The sequence below is a fragment of the Amblyomma mixtum genome, chromosome 1 (genome assembly GCF_055824585.1).
Source record: "Amblyomma mixtum isolate Tamu chromosome 1, ASM5582458v1, whole genome shotgun sequence".
Lineage (NCBI taxonomy): Eukaryota > Metazoa > Arthropoda > Arachnida > Ixodida > Ixodidae > Amblyomma > Amblyomma mixtum.
This window is the reverse complement of record NC_143012.1, coordinates 136902696-136920159: the sequence shown is the minus strand read 5'-3', so window position 1 is coordinate 136920159 and position 17464 is coordinate 136902696. Positions and strand designations below refer to the sequence as shown.

Sequence of the window (17464 nt, the reverse complement as noted above, 5' to 3'; positions counted from 1 at the left end):
GTTATACTAACCCAACCGATTAATCCATCTCAATTCGTTTACTGGAGTGGGCCTACTTCCGAAATTTGGATATCCTTAGGAATTTTGGGGAATGAGCCAATTTACAAATTCTTTAGGTTGTCATATTTTCAGCATTGACGATGCCCTATGATTGGTCCATTGGTGGTCACGTGGTGTTGACGACGTCAGAGCCCTCCCAATCGCATTTATAGATGGCGGATTTACTCAAACCACTCAGCGGTGTCACGAAGGGCGAGCAGTCCGCGCCGGGTGCAGAGCTCAAGGAGGCGCGGCTGCAGCAGAGGGCGGGGGGGAGGGGGGGGGCGTAGCACAGTGAAGTTGATGATGATTTTGCTTATCAGGATAATACGAGATGTGTTCAGTAAGTTGTCTACCCCAATACGAAAATAAAATTTTCGGGGCAAATTGATCTCACTACATATAATTGTTATTTCTCTTCACATCAATACACTAATTCAGCTATGCTTTCGATGGTTTCTTTTACAACAGGAGGAGGCGTCTTGCAACTTCAAGAACCCTGTTACTGCTTTTCACTGAATTATCAGCGGAAAATCTTTGACCACGCAGGACGCTACATGGCGGTTCAAGCAAGCGGACGCGCGTCGCATCGGTTCCGCACATTTTGACCAATTTCGACCGGACCGAATCATTCTCGCCACCGGATTTTCTTCGGAACGGAAAGATATCAAGTGCTGGACCCCCAGGATAGAAATTTCAAGCGGTAGGACCAGTTTTCGGCTTTCTACCGGACTTGAAAGTTATACAGCGGGCGCCGGCCCGCTAACCCTAACGGGCCACCCAACTCGACATCGTGAGAGCATGGGACGCTATTCTCGTGCATTGTTGCGCTTACGAAGGAACTTGGACACAATCAGGGACGACACAGAACAGATGTGCGCAATCTGTTGCGCACATCTGTTCTGTGTCGTCCCTGATTGTGTCCAAGTTCCTTCGTAAGCGCAACAATGCACGAGAATAACAACCACCAACTAGCCCAATTTGAAACTCTCCTAATGGGACGCTAACCTTGTCGACGACGCCGACGCCTAGCATCGACGCCGTTTCAACGACAGACCAAATGGCGGGGCCCAGCCAAGACAACGATGTGCCACTACAATCACCAAACGTCCTTCTCAACGAATTACAAGAGATGGATGAAGACGACTTCGGAGACGCCGACTTCGGAAGTGAGGACGAGATCCCGTCCGACTCCTCGTCGAAGCCAGCCGGGTACAACAACGATGCCAGCTGGGAGCTTGCACAATCCAAGCGCCAGAGAAAACTTCAAAGGCGAAAAGAACGCAAAGGCACGGGAACGGGCCCGGCCGCCAAACCTCAGGATGGAAAATTACCGGGTGATGCGACCGGCTGCAACAACAATGGATCAAGGGAGCAGAGCAGGCCTAGGCGAAGAATGCCGCCACTCCCCAGAAGCGACTACAAGATCATTATTCGACCTAAGAAAGGACTCATGGTGAAGTCCCTCACCACCCACCAAGTAGCGCGCGCCATTGTCATGGCGTGCGGCCAGCAATGCAAGGACGAGGACCTACTTGTAAGGCTTCGCACCGGATCCAATATCATTATCGTTAGCACCCCGCACGAGCAAACGGCACAGCTAGTGCGGCACATTACCCGTCTCAAATTTGACGGAAAGACTTATGATGTTAATGCTTACGTGGCAGCACCGGAAGACGTCCTGCGCGGCGTGATCCACGGTGCAGACCCAGGTACCCCTCCTGAAGAACTCAAAGCACACTTACGAGTCAGAACTCAAGGAGCGACCATACTTCAGGCAAGGATGCTTGGAAAATCCAAGACGGCAGTGCTCACGTTCGACGGCCCGGTCTTGCCGAAATTCGTCATATATTACGGAGGAGAAGTACCATGCTACCAGTATCGCCCCACTAGGCAAGTGTGTTACGTCTGCTTCCAGCAAGGACACCGCTCCGACGTCTGCCCCACACCGAACATTATTGTGTGTGGACTGTGCGGAGTTTCAAACCCGCCCGACGACCACGAGTGCGCGCCCAAGTGCATAATCTCTGGCGAGATACACCGGACCGGATCCAAGGAGTGCCGAGAGAGATTGAAAAAAGCAAGACCAAAACCCACAGGAGGCAGAGGACGGAGCGACCAACGCGGGCGACCACCCAAGCGATGGCTCAGCTCAGAGGGAGAGACATCGAGGAGCCGATCGAGGTCCAACTCCTTCCCGCCTCTACCACCAGCCGGCCCACAGGAGGGGGAGAAGCAAGAGAAAAAGAAAGAGAAGAAGCTTTCCCAGACAAGCGGCGGCAAGGTGAGCTGGGCTTCTACCACTGCTTCGCACTCGGTAGGAAAGGGTAGTGACATAAACAACACAAACAACAAAGACAGTCGTGTCACAGAACCGAAGGACGCGAACAGCGATGCGCTCAGACGCGAGCTAGAACTGGCTCGAATCAAACAAAACGAGCTCGAACCCAAAGTTGAGGAACTCACAAAAACACTAAAGGAACAACAGCGGGAACTCGACACGATTAGAGCCCTTCCAAAACGACAACCACAGGCATCGAACGAAGGAGACCTTGAAACACGAATGCAACAGATGATGCAGCAGATGATGCAGGATATGATGCAGCAAATCCAATCGCAAATTCAACAGATGCAAGTACAATTCCAAGGGCAAATCTCGGAGATCAGAAGCGCTTTTAGAAAGCAAAAACATACCGAAAACATTAGGGAAAGGGCGTACAACCGTCCAGCGCTAACAGCTTTCGCAAGCGAACAAGGCAACAGCAGTAACGCGTAAACATGATCAATACGTATCGGCAAGAACAAGAATACTTAGATATTTGGCAATGGAACTGCAGAGGCTACCGCAAAAAGCAGGCCCTCTTAAAACAATATATAAACACACAACTCACACCTCCTGATGTAATTGCGCTCCAAGAGACCGGAATCAAGCCGACCTTACAAGGGTACGAGGTTTACGAGAGTCAAAACGAAGGTAAAGCGGCCGTCCTAGTCAGCAAAACCATTACCGCCATCAGGCACGATACCGTCGCCGACACCGACGTTGAACACGCGCTTGTTGAACTTATTCCGAAAAAGCGAAAGGGACGCAGCACGTTCTTACTGAACGTGTACAGCCCGCCGAGACAAAGAAAAGCCAAACTCTTCGAACTGTTTTATGGAGCGCACAAGCTGGCCAAAGAAAATGCACTCATCATCGTAGGAGATTTTAACGCCATGGACAGGAGTTGGGGATACCAGAAACAAGACATCAAGGGAAGAACATTAGTGGAAGTAGCGGAATACTTTGGCTGCAGTCTAATCACAGATCCTGCGACCCCCACGAGAATCGGGAATAGCGTGAGCACGGACAAATGTCCGGACCTCACCTTCGTAAGGAACAGCAGGGAGGCACAGTGGGAAAACATGATGGAAAATCTAGGCAGCGATCACTTTATCCTCCGGACACGAATAGCATCCGACACCATAAGACGCCAGATTGGACAGGCGAAAATCACTGACTGGAACGCGTTTCGCGGGGCTTGCAACAAATCTGAAGGCGGTATCCAATCACTGGAGGAATGGAGCGGCATGCTGAGAGAAACGCGACAATGATGCACAAAAATCTAAGGAGAACGACAGCAACGCCTGAAGTAGACGCCCACCTCCTCAGACTATGGGAAGCGAGACGCAGTCTCACCAAAAGATGGCGGAAGCAAAAACACAACAGGAAACTAAAACTAAAGATAGCAGAAATTACGGCAAAGCCGGAAGAATACGCGACGCAACTCGCGAAACAAAATTGGGACCAACTCAGCGACTCACTTAGGGGAACTCTAGGCACGGCCAGAACCTGGAATCTCTTAAGAGCACTAATCGATCCGACCAAAATAAAATCAGAAAACAATAAAGCCATCCACCGGTTCATCCACTCCTTCGAGGGATCAGACATCGCCCTACTGGAGAAGGCACGAGAAAAATGTTTCGGCGATCACAACCCCCCGCGATACCAAGGAACGTATCGAGGAGCCAAAAACGAGAAACTCGACCGCCCCATAACTGTGGAAGAGGTTTACGCGGCCATAAGAAACACCACCAGAAACACGGCAGCCGGAGCGGACAGAATCGACAACGCCCTAATCCGCAACCTGAGCGACGACCTCATACAAGAGCTCGTCACCTTTCTTAACAAACATTGGGAGGCGGAGACGGTTCCCGAAGATTGGAAACACGCCGAAGTAATAATGATACCTAAACCTGGTAAAAAGCTACAAATTGAAAACCTCAGGCCTATATCACTCACGTCGTGCCTTGGCAAGCTTTACGAACGGGTTGTGACTTTCAGACTGCAAAATTATATGGAAGACAACGACTATGTACCACATACCATGTTCGGATTCAGAGCGAAGCTCTCGATGCAGGACGTTCTCCTCCAAATACAAGAAGATGTCCTGCGAAACGTACCTCGGACGGGAGAAAATGTCATAATGGCCCTGGACATCAAGGGGGCATTCGATAACGTCAGCCACGAAGCGATCCTTACGGGCCTAGACAACCTGGATTGCGGACGCAGAATCCACGGCTTCGTCAAAGCCTTCCTGTCCGATAGAACTGCCACCATCGGCATAGGAGACCTTCGATCGGAAAAAATTCGCACTCCAAACAAAGGAACACCCCAAGGCACAAGTAAGCTAAACTGGGCTAGTCGGAGCAATTGCATCTTCGAAAAACGTAGCGCGAAACACAAGACACAGGTAAGGTGAAGACAGGACACGAGCGCTTCTCACGACTAAATTTTTTATTAGGAAGGATAACAGAATATATACCATAGATATGGAGGCGAAGAGAAAGAAGGAAAAAAACAAAATAACAACTCAAAAACAAGAACAAGACGAGGAGATAAGAGGCCGGCGATGGAAGCAGGTACATAGCATAGCAACATAAAACACGTGCACAGTTACTTGACAACTGATTGGAGGTACACAATCTCACTTTTTGTTAAGGCGATCGATGCGTCACTAATACACTCCCCCCCCCCCCCCCCCTTTCGCGATATAGAACGCTTCAATAATCTCCCTTGTACGTTGATGATATGCTCTGTCAAGAACTACAGTCTTATCGAAAAGGGGGCGACATTTACAATCCCTGCAATGCTTCGGTAAATTTTCAAGAGCTGTTGGCGTTAAAGAATTTCTGTGTTCGAACAGCCGGACATTTAGACAGCGCCCGGTCTGCCCTACATAGAATTTTTCACACGAAAGAGGAATCTTGTAAATCACCTCTTTTTTACATGGCACAAACCTAGATTTGTGATTAACATGGCAACGATGATCACTTTTTAATCCCTCTGCTTTCGCTCTGACCACCGCACACAATCCAGATAACTTCACGGGAGCTGAGATTACTGTGCCCACCTCGTATCGATTGGCAACATTTCGTAACCCATGTGAAAAACGATGTACATAGGGCAAAACGACAGGTTTCTTTTTCGCGTCGAATAACATAGCCCTCTTGGCATCCTTGCCCTTGAGCCACAACAGGAGTTTTTCACAACTAGTGCTAATCAACGAAAGCGGATAACCGGACTTAGTCAATCTATTAACTTGTTCATGAAAACTTGTGGCTATTTTATCATGGCAAGACTTAAGTAAAGCAGAGCGTAAGCATGAGGAGACAATTGCATTTTTTACTACTTTAGAATGCCCGGAGTGAAAATGAAGTAAAGGTTTAGAAGACCTAGGGTGGTAGCCCCAGCAAAGATGCTTATTGCCAGAATGAAGAGGAATTGGAATTGCTATCATTCTACCTGAAGTCCACATTTGTGGGTTGGAAAGGGTCGTTTTTCCTGCAAAAATCAGGGATCTGTATCGGCTCACGGGTAGCTCCGGTTCTGTCAAACATTTTTCTTAGCCATATCGACAAAACAATTGAGAGGAATTTGGACGGCCTATCAGTGAACATTTTTCGGTATGTTGATGACTATTTGGTTCTTCTTCCCTCTGATCGTTTCAATCACTCTGTCGTTGACGTTTTAAAGGTTTTTAAGACATGTGGTCAAGGTTTGAGTTTCACTTTCGAATTGCCTAATGAAAACTCTCTTCAATTTCTTGACTTATCTCTTCATTCTGGCAATAAGCATCTTTGCTGGGGCTACCACCCTAGGTCTTCTAAACCTTTACTCCATTTTCACTCCGGGCATTCTAAAGTAGTAAAAAATGCAATTGTCTCCTCATGCTTACGCTCTGCTTTACTTAAGTCTTGCCATGATAAAATAGCCTCAAGTTTTCATGAACAAGTTAATAGATTGACTAAGTCCGGTTATCCGCTTTCGTTGATTAGCACTAGTTGTGAAAAACTCCTGTTGTGGCTCAAGGGCAAGGATGCCAAGAGGGCTATGTTATTCGACTCGAAAAAGAAACCTGTCGTTTTGCCCTATGTACATCGTTTTTCACATGGGTTACGAAATGTTGCCAATCGATACGAGGTGGGCACAGTAATCTCAGCTCCCGTGAAGTTATCTGGATTGTGTGCGGTGGTCAGAGCGAAAGCAGAGGGATTAAAAAGTGATCATCGTTGCCATGTTAATCACAAATCTAGGTTTGTGCCATGTAAAAAAGAGGTGATTTACAAGATTCCTCTTTCGTGTGAAAAATTCTATGTAGGGCAGACCGGGCGCTGTCTAAATGTCCGGCTGTTCGAACACAGAAATTCTTTAACGCTAACAGCTCTTGAAAATTTACCGAAGCATTGCAGGGATTGTAAATGTCGCCCCCTTTTCGATAAGACTGTAGTTCTTGACAGAGCATATCATCAACGTACAAGGGAGATTATTGAAACGTTCTATATCGCGAAAGGGGGGGGGGGGGGGGAGTGTATTAGTGACGCATCGATCGCCTTAACAAAAAGTGAGATTGTCTACCTCCAATCGGTTGTCAAGTAACTGTGCACGTGTTTTATGTTGCTATGCTATGTACACGCTTCCATCGCCGGCCTCTTATCTCCTCGTCTTGTTCTTGTTTTTGAGTTATTTTGTTTTCTTTTTCCTTCTTTCTCTTCGCCTCCATATCTATGGTATATATTCTGTTATCCTTACTAATAAAAAATTTAGTCGTGAGAAGCGCTCGTGTCCTGTCTTCACCTTACCTGTGTCTTGTGTTTCGCGCTACGTTTTTCGAAGATGAAACACCCCAAGGGTCAGTTATCTCACCCCTACTCTTCAACATAGCTATGATGGGCCTAGCTCGAAAACTAGAGAGCATCGAAGGCATCAGGCATGCAATGTATGCTGACGATATAACAGTCTGGACAAACACGGGCTGTCTCGGAGAGAAGGAAGAAAGGCTACAGCAAGCGGCCTCTTGTGTAGAGCAATTATACCTCGCAGAAAGAGGACTCTTATGCTCGACCGAGAAATCGGAACTGCTGAGAGTCTGGAGAGGCAAGCAAAACCGGACCACCCCAACCAACGAGGACCTAAAACTCAACGTCTACATAGAAGGGACGCCCATACCCGAAAAGACAACAATAAGAATTTTGGGCATGTGGGTTCAATCCAACCAGCGCAGTACTCAGACTTTTACCCTACTGAAAGCAACAACGCTACAAGTCGCACGCATGATCACCCGCATCACCAACAGGCGACATGGCATGCGTGATGAAGACGCACTAAAACTAGTCAGAAGCCTAGTAGTTAGTCGAATCACGTACAGCCTACCCTACCAGTGCCTCAACAAAAATGAAATACAACAAGCGGATGCCCTGCTACGCAAAGCGTATAAGACAGCGCTCCGACTACCACGCAACACGTCTACAGAAAAACTCATGGCCCTGGGATTACACAACACCTTTGAGGAGCTACGAGAGGCGCAGCTTGAGTCGCAAAAACTCAGGCTGTTGCAAACAACGACAGGAAGAGCGCTCCTGCAGAGGCTCGGATACCGCGAGCAGATGCGAGAAATGTCGAGGACGGCAACGATCCCCGACGAGCTTCGCAAGACCCTCAAGGTAGCGCCAATACCAAAAAACATGGATCCCCTCCTCCATCGAGGCAGAAGAGAAGCGAGGGCCGAATTCATCGAGAAAACATACGCTCCTCAAGCCACGACCGTGTATACAGACGCGTCTTGGAGAGGAGGAGATACCAAAATCGCTGTAGCGGCGGTGGTCGATTCGTCTTTACGCGAATTAAATGACCAGCGCGTCTCTCCGAGGCTGCACAGCTGCAGAGTCCGAGGAAGTAGCCGTTGCTCTAGCGGTGGCGGAGGGCTATAGAACCGGGCGGTCACTAACAATACTTACGGACTCTCAAACAGCCTGCCGAAATTACATGAATGGCAGGATAGGTCGTCACGCGCTCCGTATACTCCTCGCAGCGAGTGACAGAATTAAAAACCGGGAAGAACAAAACGACAAGATCCGACACAAAATTGTGTGGGTACCGGGGCACACGGGGGTGGCAGGGAACCGAGAGGCCGACAGGATAGCTCGAGGATACATTACTTTCCGAGCTTCCGACGAGACCGCGGAACTCGCGCCAGCACCCAGGGAATACACGGCCATACTACAAAACTATAGAGGCAGAAGAATGCGATATCCCCCACCGCACAAATCTCTCAGCAGAGAGGAAGCTGTCACTTGGAGACAATTACAAACAGGCTCTTTCCCAAACCTACATATCGTCGTCGCCCTACTTCGTCACTTGCAACGTCACTTGAAGTCACTTGCAACGACTTGCATGACGCAGAAGCAGTCGCCGAGGCTAACCGTTCACTCCTGCTTACTCAAGGCATCTGCGCCGCTCGCAGTCTACTGACGCTTCGTGGTGGCCGGTCTGCGGTCCTGGTCACTAATTTTTCTAATGAGTACCGGCACCTTTTTGCAGGTACTGCTATCGCTTTTGCCGAACCTGTTACCGATATTCCTTTTGTTTTGCGTCCGCGGCAGCCGGCACTGACGAACCTTCCCTTGAAAACGTCGACATAAACTGCCACCTGTCTCGGGAGCAACGCCTGGCTTTGGAACAGCTGCTGAAGGACTACAAGTCGTGCTTCGCTTCCTCCTCGATGGTTCGTCAAACACCCATCACGCAGCACCGCATCATCACCTATGACGACGCTCGCCCTATACGACAGCAGCCTTATCGTGTTTCTGCTAAAGAACGGGCGGTTATCCAAACTCAGGTTCAGGAAATGCTTGACGATGGCGTTGTTCAACCTTCCCAAAGCCCGTGGTCTTCACCTGTAGTCCTTTTTAAGAAGAAGGACGGCACTCTCCGGTTTTGTGTCGACTATCGCAAACTGAACAGTGTGACTAAAAAGGACGTCTACCCGTTGCCGCGCATTGACGACTCGCTGGATAGATTACGGCGCGCTAAGTACTTCTCATCCATTGACTTAAAGAGCGGCTATTGGCAAATTGAAGTAGACGAACGGGACCGCGAAAAAACCGCCTTTGTGACTCCAGATGGCCTCTATGAATTTAAAGTGCTTCCTTTCGGTTTGTTCTCCGCCCCGGCTACGTTCCAACGGATGATGGACACCGTCCTCACAGGCCTCAAGTGGCAAAGCTGTCTTGTTTACTTGGACGACGTCGTAGTTTTTTCGGAAACATTTGACCAACATCTCCAGCGCCTGCGGGCTGTCCTCGAAGCCCTCCGCTCGGCAGACCTTACCCTGAAGCCCCAGAAGTGTCATTTCGGTTAAGAAGAGCTCAAATTTCTTGGTCACGTTGTGAGCCCTGAGGGAGTGCGGCAGGACCCCGACAAGACTGCCGCCGTCGCACGTTTTCCCGTTCCGACCGACAAGAAAGCTGTCCAGCGCTTCCTGGGTCTCTGTGCGTATTATCGGCGCTTTATTGCGGACTTTTCCACGATTGCTGAGCCGTTGACGCGCCTCACCAGGAATACCACCTCCTTTGTCTGGACCACTGAGCAACAGACCGCTTTCTCCACGCTCCGCCAGCGCCTTGAAACACCTCCCGTTCTTGCGCACTTCGACGAAGATGCCGATACCGAGGTCCACACCGACGCCAGTAACATCGGTCTTGGCGCGGTCCTTGTTCAACACCAAGAGGGCCTTGAGAGGGTTATCGCCTATGCTAGCCGTACTCTCTCCCGCGCCGAGAGCAATTACTCCACGTCTGAAAAAGAATGTCTTGCGGTCGTGAGGGCCACCATGAAGTTTCGCCCTCATCTTTACGGCCGCCCATTCAAAGTGGTCACCGATCACCACTGCCTATGCTGGCTGGCAAATTTGCGAGACTCATCTGGACGCCTGGCACGCTGGAGCTTACGGCTCCAGGAATTTGACATTACTATTGTCTACAAGTCCGGCCGCAGACACGAAGACGCCGACACACTGTCGCGTGCACCAGTTGATGCTGCCGACGCAGCGCCCGATGACGACAGCGGCTTCCTTGGTACTCTCACCGCCTCCGACCTACTGACTCGGCAGAGGGTGGACTCGGACCTTCGCCCTCTCATTGACGCCTTTGAAGGTAGTGATACGGCTATACCTCGCCACTTCTCTCGACGTCTTGGCTCCTTCTGTTTGCGGCAAGGTCTCTTGTACAAGAAGAACTCGAGAGGCAACGATAGACCTTACCTTCTCGTCATTCCAGCCGACCTCCGGTCTGACGTTCTTTTCGCCTGCCACGATGAGCCCACGTCTGGCCACTTGGGCTTTTCACGTACGCTCGCCAGAGTGCGGAACATGTATTACTGGCCTGGACTTTCTGCTGATGTCAAACGATACGTTAAAAGCTGCCGAGAATGCCAGCGCCGGAAAACGCCCCCACTTAAGCCGGCGGGTTTTCTCAAGCCCGTTACTGCCCCTCGCGCTCCGTTCGACCAGATCGGCATGGACCTCCTCGGCCCTTTCCCCTTGTCGCAGGGCGGCAATAAGTGGATCATAGTTGCTACCGACTATTTGACTCGCTACGCCGAGACCAAGGCGATCCCTCGTGGCACAGCTTCAGAAGTCGCAGAGTTTTTCATGCACAACATCGTCCTGCGACATGGCGCTCCTTCGCACGTGATTACAGACAGAGGGACGGCGTTTACAGCGCAACTAATCGACCACATCTTTCGGCTGAGCTGCACAACACACCGCAAGACCACGGCCTACCAACCGCAGAGCAATGGCTTGACCGAACGATTAAACAGGACCCTTGCGGACATGTTGTCCATGTACGTAGATGTCCAACACAAAACTTGGGATGAGGTCCTGCCGTATGTCACCTTTGCCTACAATACCGCCCTGCAGGAAACTACGCGCTTCTCCCCGTTTCGCCTTGTGTACGGACGCGAAGTCCAGAGCATGCTTGATGCCATGCTCCCGTGCCCAGAGGATGACCAACTCGCCCCAGACGCCCAACAGTTTGCCCAACGTGCTGAAGAAGCCCGTCAGCTGGCCCGCGTGCACATCGGGCAACAGCAGAGCTCGGATGCGCTCCGTTACAACCTTCGCCACCGACAGGTTGACTACAAACCCGGTGACCAAGTGTGGGTGTGGACTCCTGTTCGTCGCCAAGGCTTGTGTGAGAAACTGCTCTCCCGCTATTTTGGCCCTTACAGAGTGGTACGGCGTGTGATTGAGGTTAACTATGAAGTGTTTCCGGACGGTGCTGCGCAACCGCGACGCCGACAGCCCGACTCTGACATTGTGCACGTTGTGCGGCTTAAGCCGTACTATACACGGTGACGCAACCGTGCTGATGTTTTCGCGCGCTTCAGTTGCGGCAGTTTGCTTGTTTTTTTGTTTATTTTTTTGTTTCACCCTTACGTCGACAGCGACAGCGCTCTTTTTTTTTTCTTCATAAGGGGGGAATAATGCCACCTAGTCTTGCCAGGTGGCGCATACGAAGTAGGGCGACGACGACGAAGTAGGGCTCGCGCCGTGTGGAGTCTGTCGCTGTTGTTGCCCCAGCTTGCCTGGCCTTCCCTTTCATGCCTGCTAATAAAGCCCCCCTTCGTCAGCAAGTACGTTACAATATACTAAACAAAATGCACCCTACGATATACACGAACAAATGTCCCTGGTGCGACGAAAAACCTACACTATACCACATCACATGGGCCTGCCAAAACATAGACGTGGTCCCCAAAATACAAAACCCGAGTGCGGAGCAGTGGGAGACTCTGCTGTCCAGCGACCGCTGCGAAGACCAACAAGGTCTGGTACAGCGAGCTCAACGGGCGGCAGTGGCGAGCGGAGCCCTGGACTGAGGGCAACCGACCACTGATTAGAGGCGGACGACTTCGACAGAGAAGGCTCCTGGGGGTAGAACCAAGACGTCTCTGAAGATTCCCCCAAACCGCAGGAAAAACCATTAGTGTAAATAAGGTTTTCCCTTCCTTGTCCACGCAGAACTTTTTTTCAGATTAAAAAAGACAACATCCCAGGGACACAAGCCTGAACTCCAGTGTGAATGGTCCCAGATAGCAGCGATCCCAGATAGCAGCTTGTGATTTGCGAGACCTATGAGTTTGTCTGCGCATTAGATAGCAGCTTGTTATTTACCAGACCTATGAGTTTGTTTGCGCATTGTCCTTAAGCAACGACACACTTGTCGACAACGTCCCACTGCGGTTCGCTTTGACTGCTCAAACAATGCCTTCATTACTGAACAATAGGTGCATATTGCCGTCATCTTGTGTGGCATTATTGTAGTCATGAGAGACTTCCTGTATCCTAAGAAGAGTTGATACTTCCCCACTTTCTTGAAGTTGGTGACCCTTATTGTAGCTCCACTGTATTGGCTCTAGTTTGGAATCCTGATGGCGGTGATGGACCCATGTTTTAACACCCGTAAAGCAGAATACAAGTCTCCTGGTTTTTTTCCTAAGCTTGCCTGAATTACCTTGGCTATATTACTGGTGACGTGTCTTCTGCTCAGCCGTAAACATTCGAGGCTGCCGTCGCCAACCTGCCTCTGATACCATCGAAACATCATTAATGATAGTACAAACCATGCCTGGTAAAATGCTTAATTCATGATCTAACACCGACGATCTCCCAAATTCATTTTCTCCACATTATGACGATCGTCTTCAATTTACTCCCAACCGCTTTTAAACTATCTGACCGAAAGCTTCACTTGGTGGTAGGGAAGTGCGTCACGACTATGTACAGCGGTCATGCTTTCAATAATTTAGAAGAATGGCCTGAGGGGCGAGTTGGTGCATGATGAAATGAACGGCGGCGCAACAAGGACACAACAAGAGAGGGGACACCACATTTCTTTAAGTTTTTTTTTTTAGAGAAATTAGTGCCCAAGTTTTAAACCGCTTGCTTTTTTCTGGCCCACTCTCTACGGCACTCGTCATACACTCATTTCTTCTGCTTTAATTTAAATGGACTGCTACTCTCAGCTTAGGAAGCTCGGCTTCGTAACAATGGCGAAACCTACTGGGGTAGACAGCTGACTGAACCCACCGTGCTTATGTATCAAGAGCGGTCCTGACAATGTTTGTTTGGCCTTAATAAATATTAGTACTTCGCCATTTTCGTTAATGTACTATAGCTCTTTCGCGATATCTGCGCAAACTGTCTTGATGGGTTTCTGTTTGTTTTTGGTCATTCCTACGCATATAACTTATAACCTTTATAAGTTATATGGTTATAACTTAACTTTTGGTTATAACTTTATATAACTTTTATAAAAGTTATAACTTTTGGTTTGTTGGAGGGGATCTTGCGCCGTTTATCGCAATCAGTGCATGTGTTTTCTCATGCTTGGAGAGTGTTTGAATCAGTTAATTTTTGGCTTGTTTTTAATCATGTAATCATGTTTCGGATATCAATTTAGTTTTCTCTTGGCTGGTTGCCATTCTAACTGTTCCTCAATATTCCTCATTTTGGTCTAAGCTTCTTAAATCCTCAAATATTGTTTGCAGATATCTTGACTATGCTTTTATTTATTCTCAGCTCTGCAATTTTTACTCTGTAAATCGGCGCATACATCCATGTCACAAAACATTGCTGTGTTTTTTTTTTATTCAGGAAAATTTAGACAACACAGTGCCTTGGTGCAGAGGGCAAAAGGCGAAAATCAATCCGCCTGACTGGGCCGTAAGCACCACTCTCTCTCTTAATCTCTTTATCTCTTAATCACCGCTCCTTTGTTCACAATGCAAATTTCCCATGTTTGTTCTTCTACTTTTTCTCCAATATGAGCGTGGAAATATCTGCACTAAGTAGATTATGGCTATTTATTGAATAATCTGCAGCTCCATGGCCATATTTGAAACTTGGTTTAGCGCAAAAGACGAACACAGAAAGAAAACGACCCACACGGAGCGCTACTAACAACTGATTTATTCACGAATGCCAGAAACATATTCATAGTCGTTCACACACATTGTGTTCCTGGCATTCGGGAATAAATCAGCTGTTAGTAGCGCTCCGTGTGTGTCGTTTCCTGTCTCGGTGTTCGTCTTTTGCGCTCAACCAAGTTTCAACTATGTCCTACCAACTACTCCAGCACGAAGTTTTGTTAAAGTCCATGGTCCTGCACAGCACGGCGATAGACCAGTGCCATTGAGAGGTGGTAGAAAGAATGGGGGGGGGGGGGGGGGGGTGCTAGTCACTGCACCAGGTGCATCTAACCCTAATGACCCCACTGATACCACCCCTGATGCAGAGGTGCGCCACTGCCTCTGCAGGTGGCTATTTCAAACGCAGGTGAGGCTTCTGAGACCGGTGTTGGTCTTCCCGAGTTCCCGTAGAGCACATGTGCTGAGCCACGGTGGGCAGGTGGCAGCTGCATTGAATTGGACAATGGTGCGCAGTCTGCTCGCATTCCGACGGGTAGGTACTGATGACGCCACAAGTTAACGCGACCTCTCTCAAACGATCGGAGAATTTTGTGGGGATTTTCAAATCTGCGGCGCTCTATGCTTGGCCAGTTTGTGTCGTGCTACCCTGAAAATGTCATCTGGAAAATGACCAATCAGGAAATTTTTTTTTTACGGAAAAGCGGGAAATTTTTCTCTCACATCGCATTAAAAAATGTTATGTGCAGGGATTCTAGGACTGCTGCTGGGTTTTCTGTCTCTTCATGGAGCAGGAGAATGGCCACTCGGTTTCAAGGCCGTGAAGAGAACGAAACTGCTCCTCTACCCGTAGTTCAGTCGGCTAGATGTGGACGGCTCCGCACCGCGACCTCGATCATGCTATCTTAGCGCGCGCGGTGGTTGGGGCGCCGGACAAAATCTCACCGGACGAAATCTCCCTATTCTGAGCTGACCCGAAGAAAACATCACCCCACCGATGCTAATATCAACTGCGCGAATTTAGGTCAGTTCACCGTATGTATGGTATGACTGAAACAGCGCAAGGCCCAAGGAGAGCAGAGGAAATGAGGAAGCGGACAACACAGCGCTGAACTAACAACTGTTGTCCGTTTCCTCCTTTCCTCTGCTCTCTTGTTTGGCCTTGGGCCTTGCGCTCTTTCATTCATACCATGCATAACCAACTCGCCCATCAGTTCGTGCTTTCAACCGTATTTATGATTAGGATTACGCTCGGATGAATGTTAGGATTTTAATAGAGGCTTTAGCAATGAACGGTTCACAACTGCGTGAATTCGAGACAGCTTGCCCCAGGTTTGGTTAGGGTAAAGACTGGGTTAGGTGTGTCTGTAAATGTAACGTCTACAGATAGGTTAGGCTTTGAAGACAGTTTTAACAATTGCCGCGTCTCAGAAGGGAGGGGAAAGCTTCGGTGTGGGGAAGGTTTCTACGCGGCCACGAAGGAGAACGGCGAGGATTTGTCCCGGTCAGTTGAAAATTTGTGAGCTATTGTCCGGGGACGTGTTGTCCAAGACACAGGACGTACGCGTAGTCGCGTACCTGTCGAATGCCTGCCGGTTCTCGCGGACGGTCAGGCCCCGTCCGGTCGCACCCTGGATATAGGCCTGCACCTCCGGCGACAGCTTCGCCATGGCCAGCCTTTCGATGTCATCGATGTCGGCCGGCGGCTGGACAGGACCCTGGGGCTCCTCGAGAGACGACATGGTCCCGGCCGATCCGAGAGGCGCCTGCGGCACGTTTGCACACACGGAAGCTTTTTCCAACTTCAAACACTATCGCCCAAGCACAGCTTCCGCTATGTAGCCCGTGTTGTCTGTGGCCTGTTATCTGCCGGCGTGCGCCGATAGGAGCGCAGCACCGTCTAGCGAGGCCAGTCGGGCGTCTTCTGGCTTAGAGTGCCAAGGCGCAACGTTGTATCTGTTATGAAGCAATCGACAAAGACGCCGTACCTCCTGCATTCCTATAACTTCTTACTGGGCCCCTTTCATCGCCTTTGTGATTTGTTGACAGCGCCGTCCGCCGTATTCGTTCTTTCCCCTCCCGCTTCACATCAAATCAAATTTATTTTCCAGCAACTGGATTGTCGCCTGGCTACACAAGCTACACAAACAGCTTGACAAAAGCCCAGCTTTAAGCGGTGAGCTGTTATTGCCGGGTACATCGCGAGAACGAAGCTGCAAAATACTTCTCAAAGAAGGTCCTCCAGCCAATGGCGTCGACCTATTTTATGACGTGCCATCTATTTTAATTAACGGCGACGTTAGGACAATCGGTCGACGCCATTTTCCAGGCACTGGCATTCAGGGGCATTCATCGCTGCGTTCTTGAGATGTACTGTACCTGGCTGTTGCTCTAAAGCTCTATATTTTACGCGACTATACGAGGCATCCCTGGTTAATGCCCGTATTCCTGCCAACTGGCACGGCTGGCGCTGATAAGTATTTATTTTTATTTAATTTGAAAAGCTGTAGGCCATACTTATGGGAGGATTGTAAAGAAAACTCCGCATGATGCAAATGAAAGTACAATACAAAGTATAAGCAAAAGAACCCACAATTTCACAGCAAAAACAAAGTGAGCACACAGTAATAAAAAACTCGAGGTGAGCTTAAGAAAATGCAAACACCTTGCATGCATGGCCTAACCGACTGGAAATGTGATGTGCCGCGTACTCTTAGTATCGGTGCCGTATAAACTTTCGTGGTTCGACATAACTTACGGTTAAAGCCTCTTTTTACATTATTTTAGCTGTAACAAGACTTATTTCAACTTTTTATAAGTGCGACATGAACTTTTGCAGCCCCTTGCACGCTTAGAATTTATATGGAACACGTTGATATTACTGAAACAGGCAGCTCACACACTCTGAAGTTAGTTTATTTCTCGCTCTTAGTGGTACAGGTATCACTAGGAGGAAGAGGATGCAGGGAAAAAGCTGCTTGAATGCAGCTTGAGAGGCACCCTGCGCCCACACTGCTGAGGCAATGTATTGCCGCAGGTGTTTGTTTACAAGACAGCTACAGGTGAGGCAGTCTAAAAAAAAACAACTAAAGTATCAACATGAATGAAATATTTAGAGTGGCATTTCAAACATTAGCATCACAATCACAATAAAAACTCACAAACTCACCATCA

The 17464-nt window shown here is 49.1% G+C and overlaps 1 protein-coding gene across 3 annotated transcripts in view; it reads right to left on the bottom strand.

Moving 5' to 3' along the window:
* Positions 1-17464, bottom strand: part of LOC149367696 (2-Hydroxyacid oxidase 1-like) — a 155536-nt gene that overhangs the window by 120730 nt on the left and 17342 nt on the right. For all 3 annotated transcript variants that reach the window (XM_089556965.1, XM_089556983.1, XM_089556973.1), the window contains exon 2: positions 15869-16056. In XM_089556965.1, coding sequence (XP_089413091.1) covers positions 15869-16032 — 164 coding nt within the window. In that variant the 5' untranslated portion in view covers positions 16033-16056. The remainder of the gene's footprint in view (positions 1-15868; positions 16057-17464) is intronic.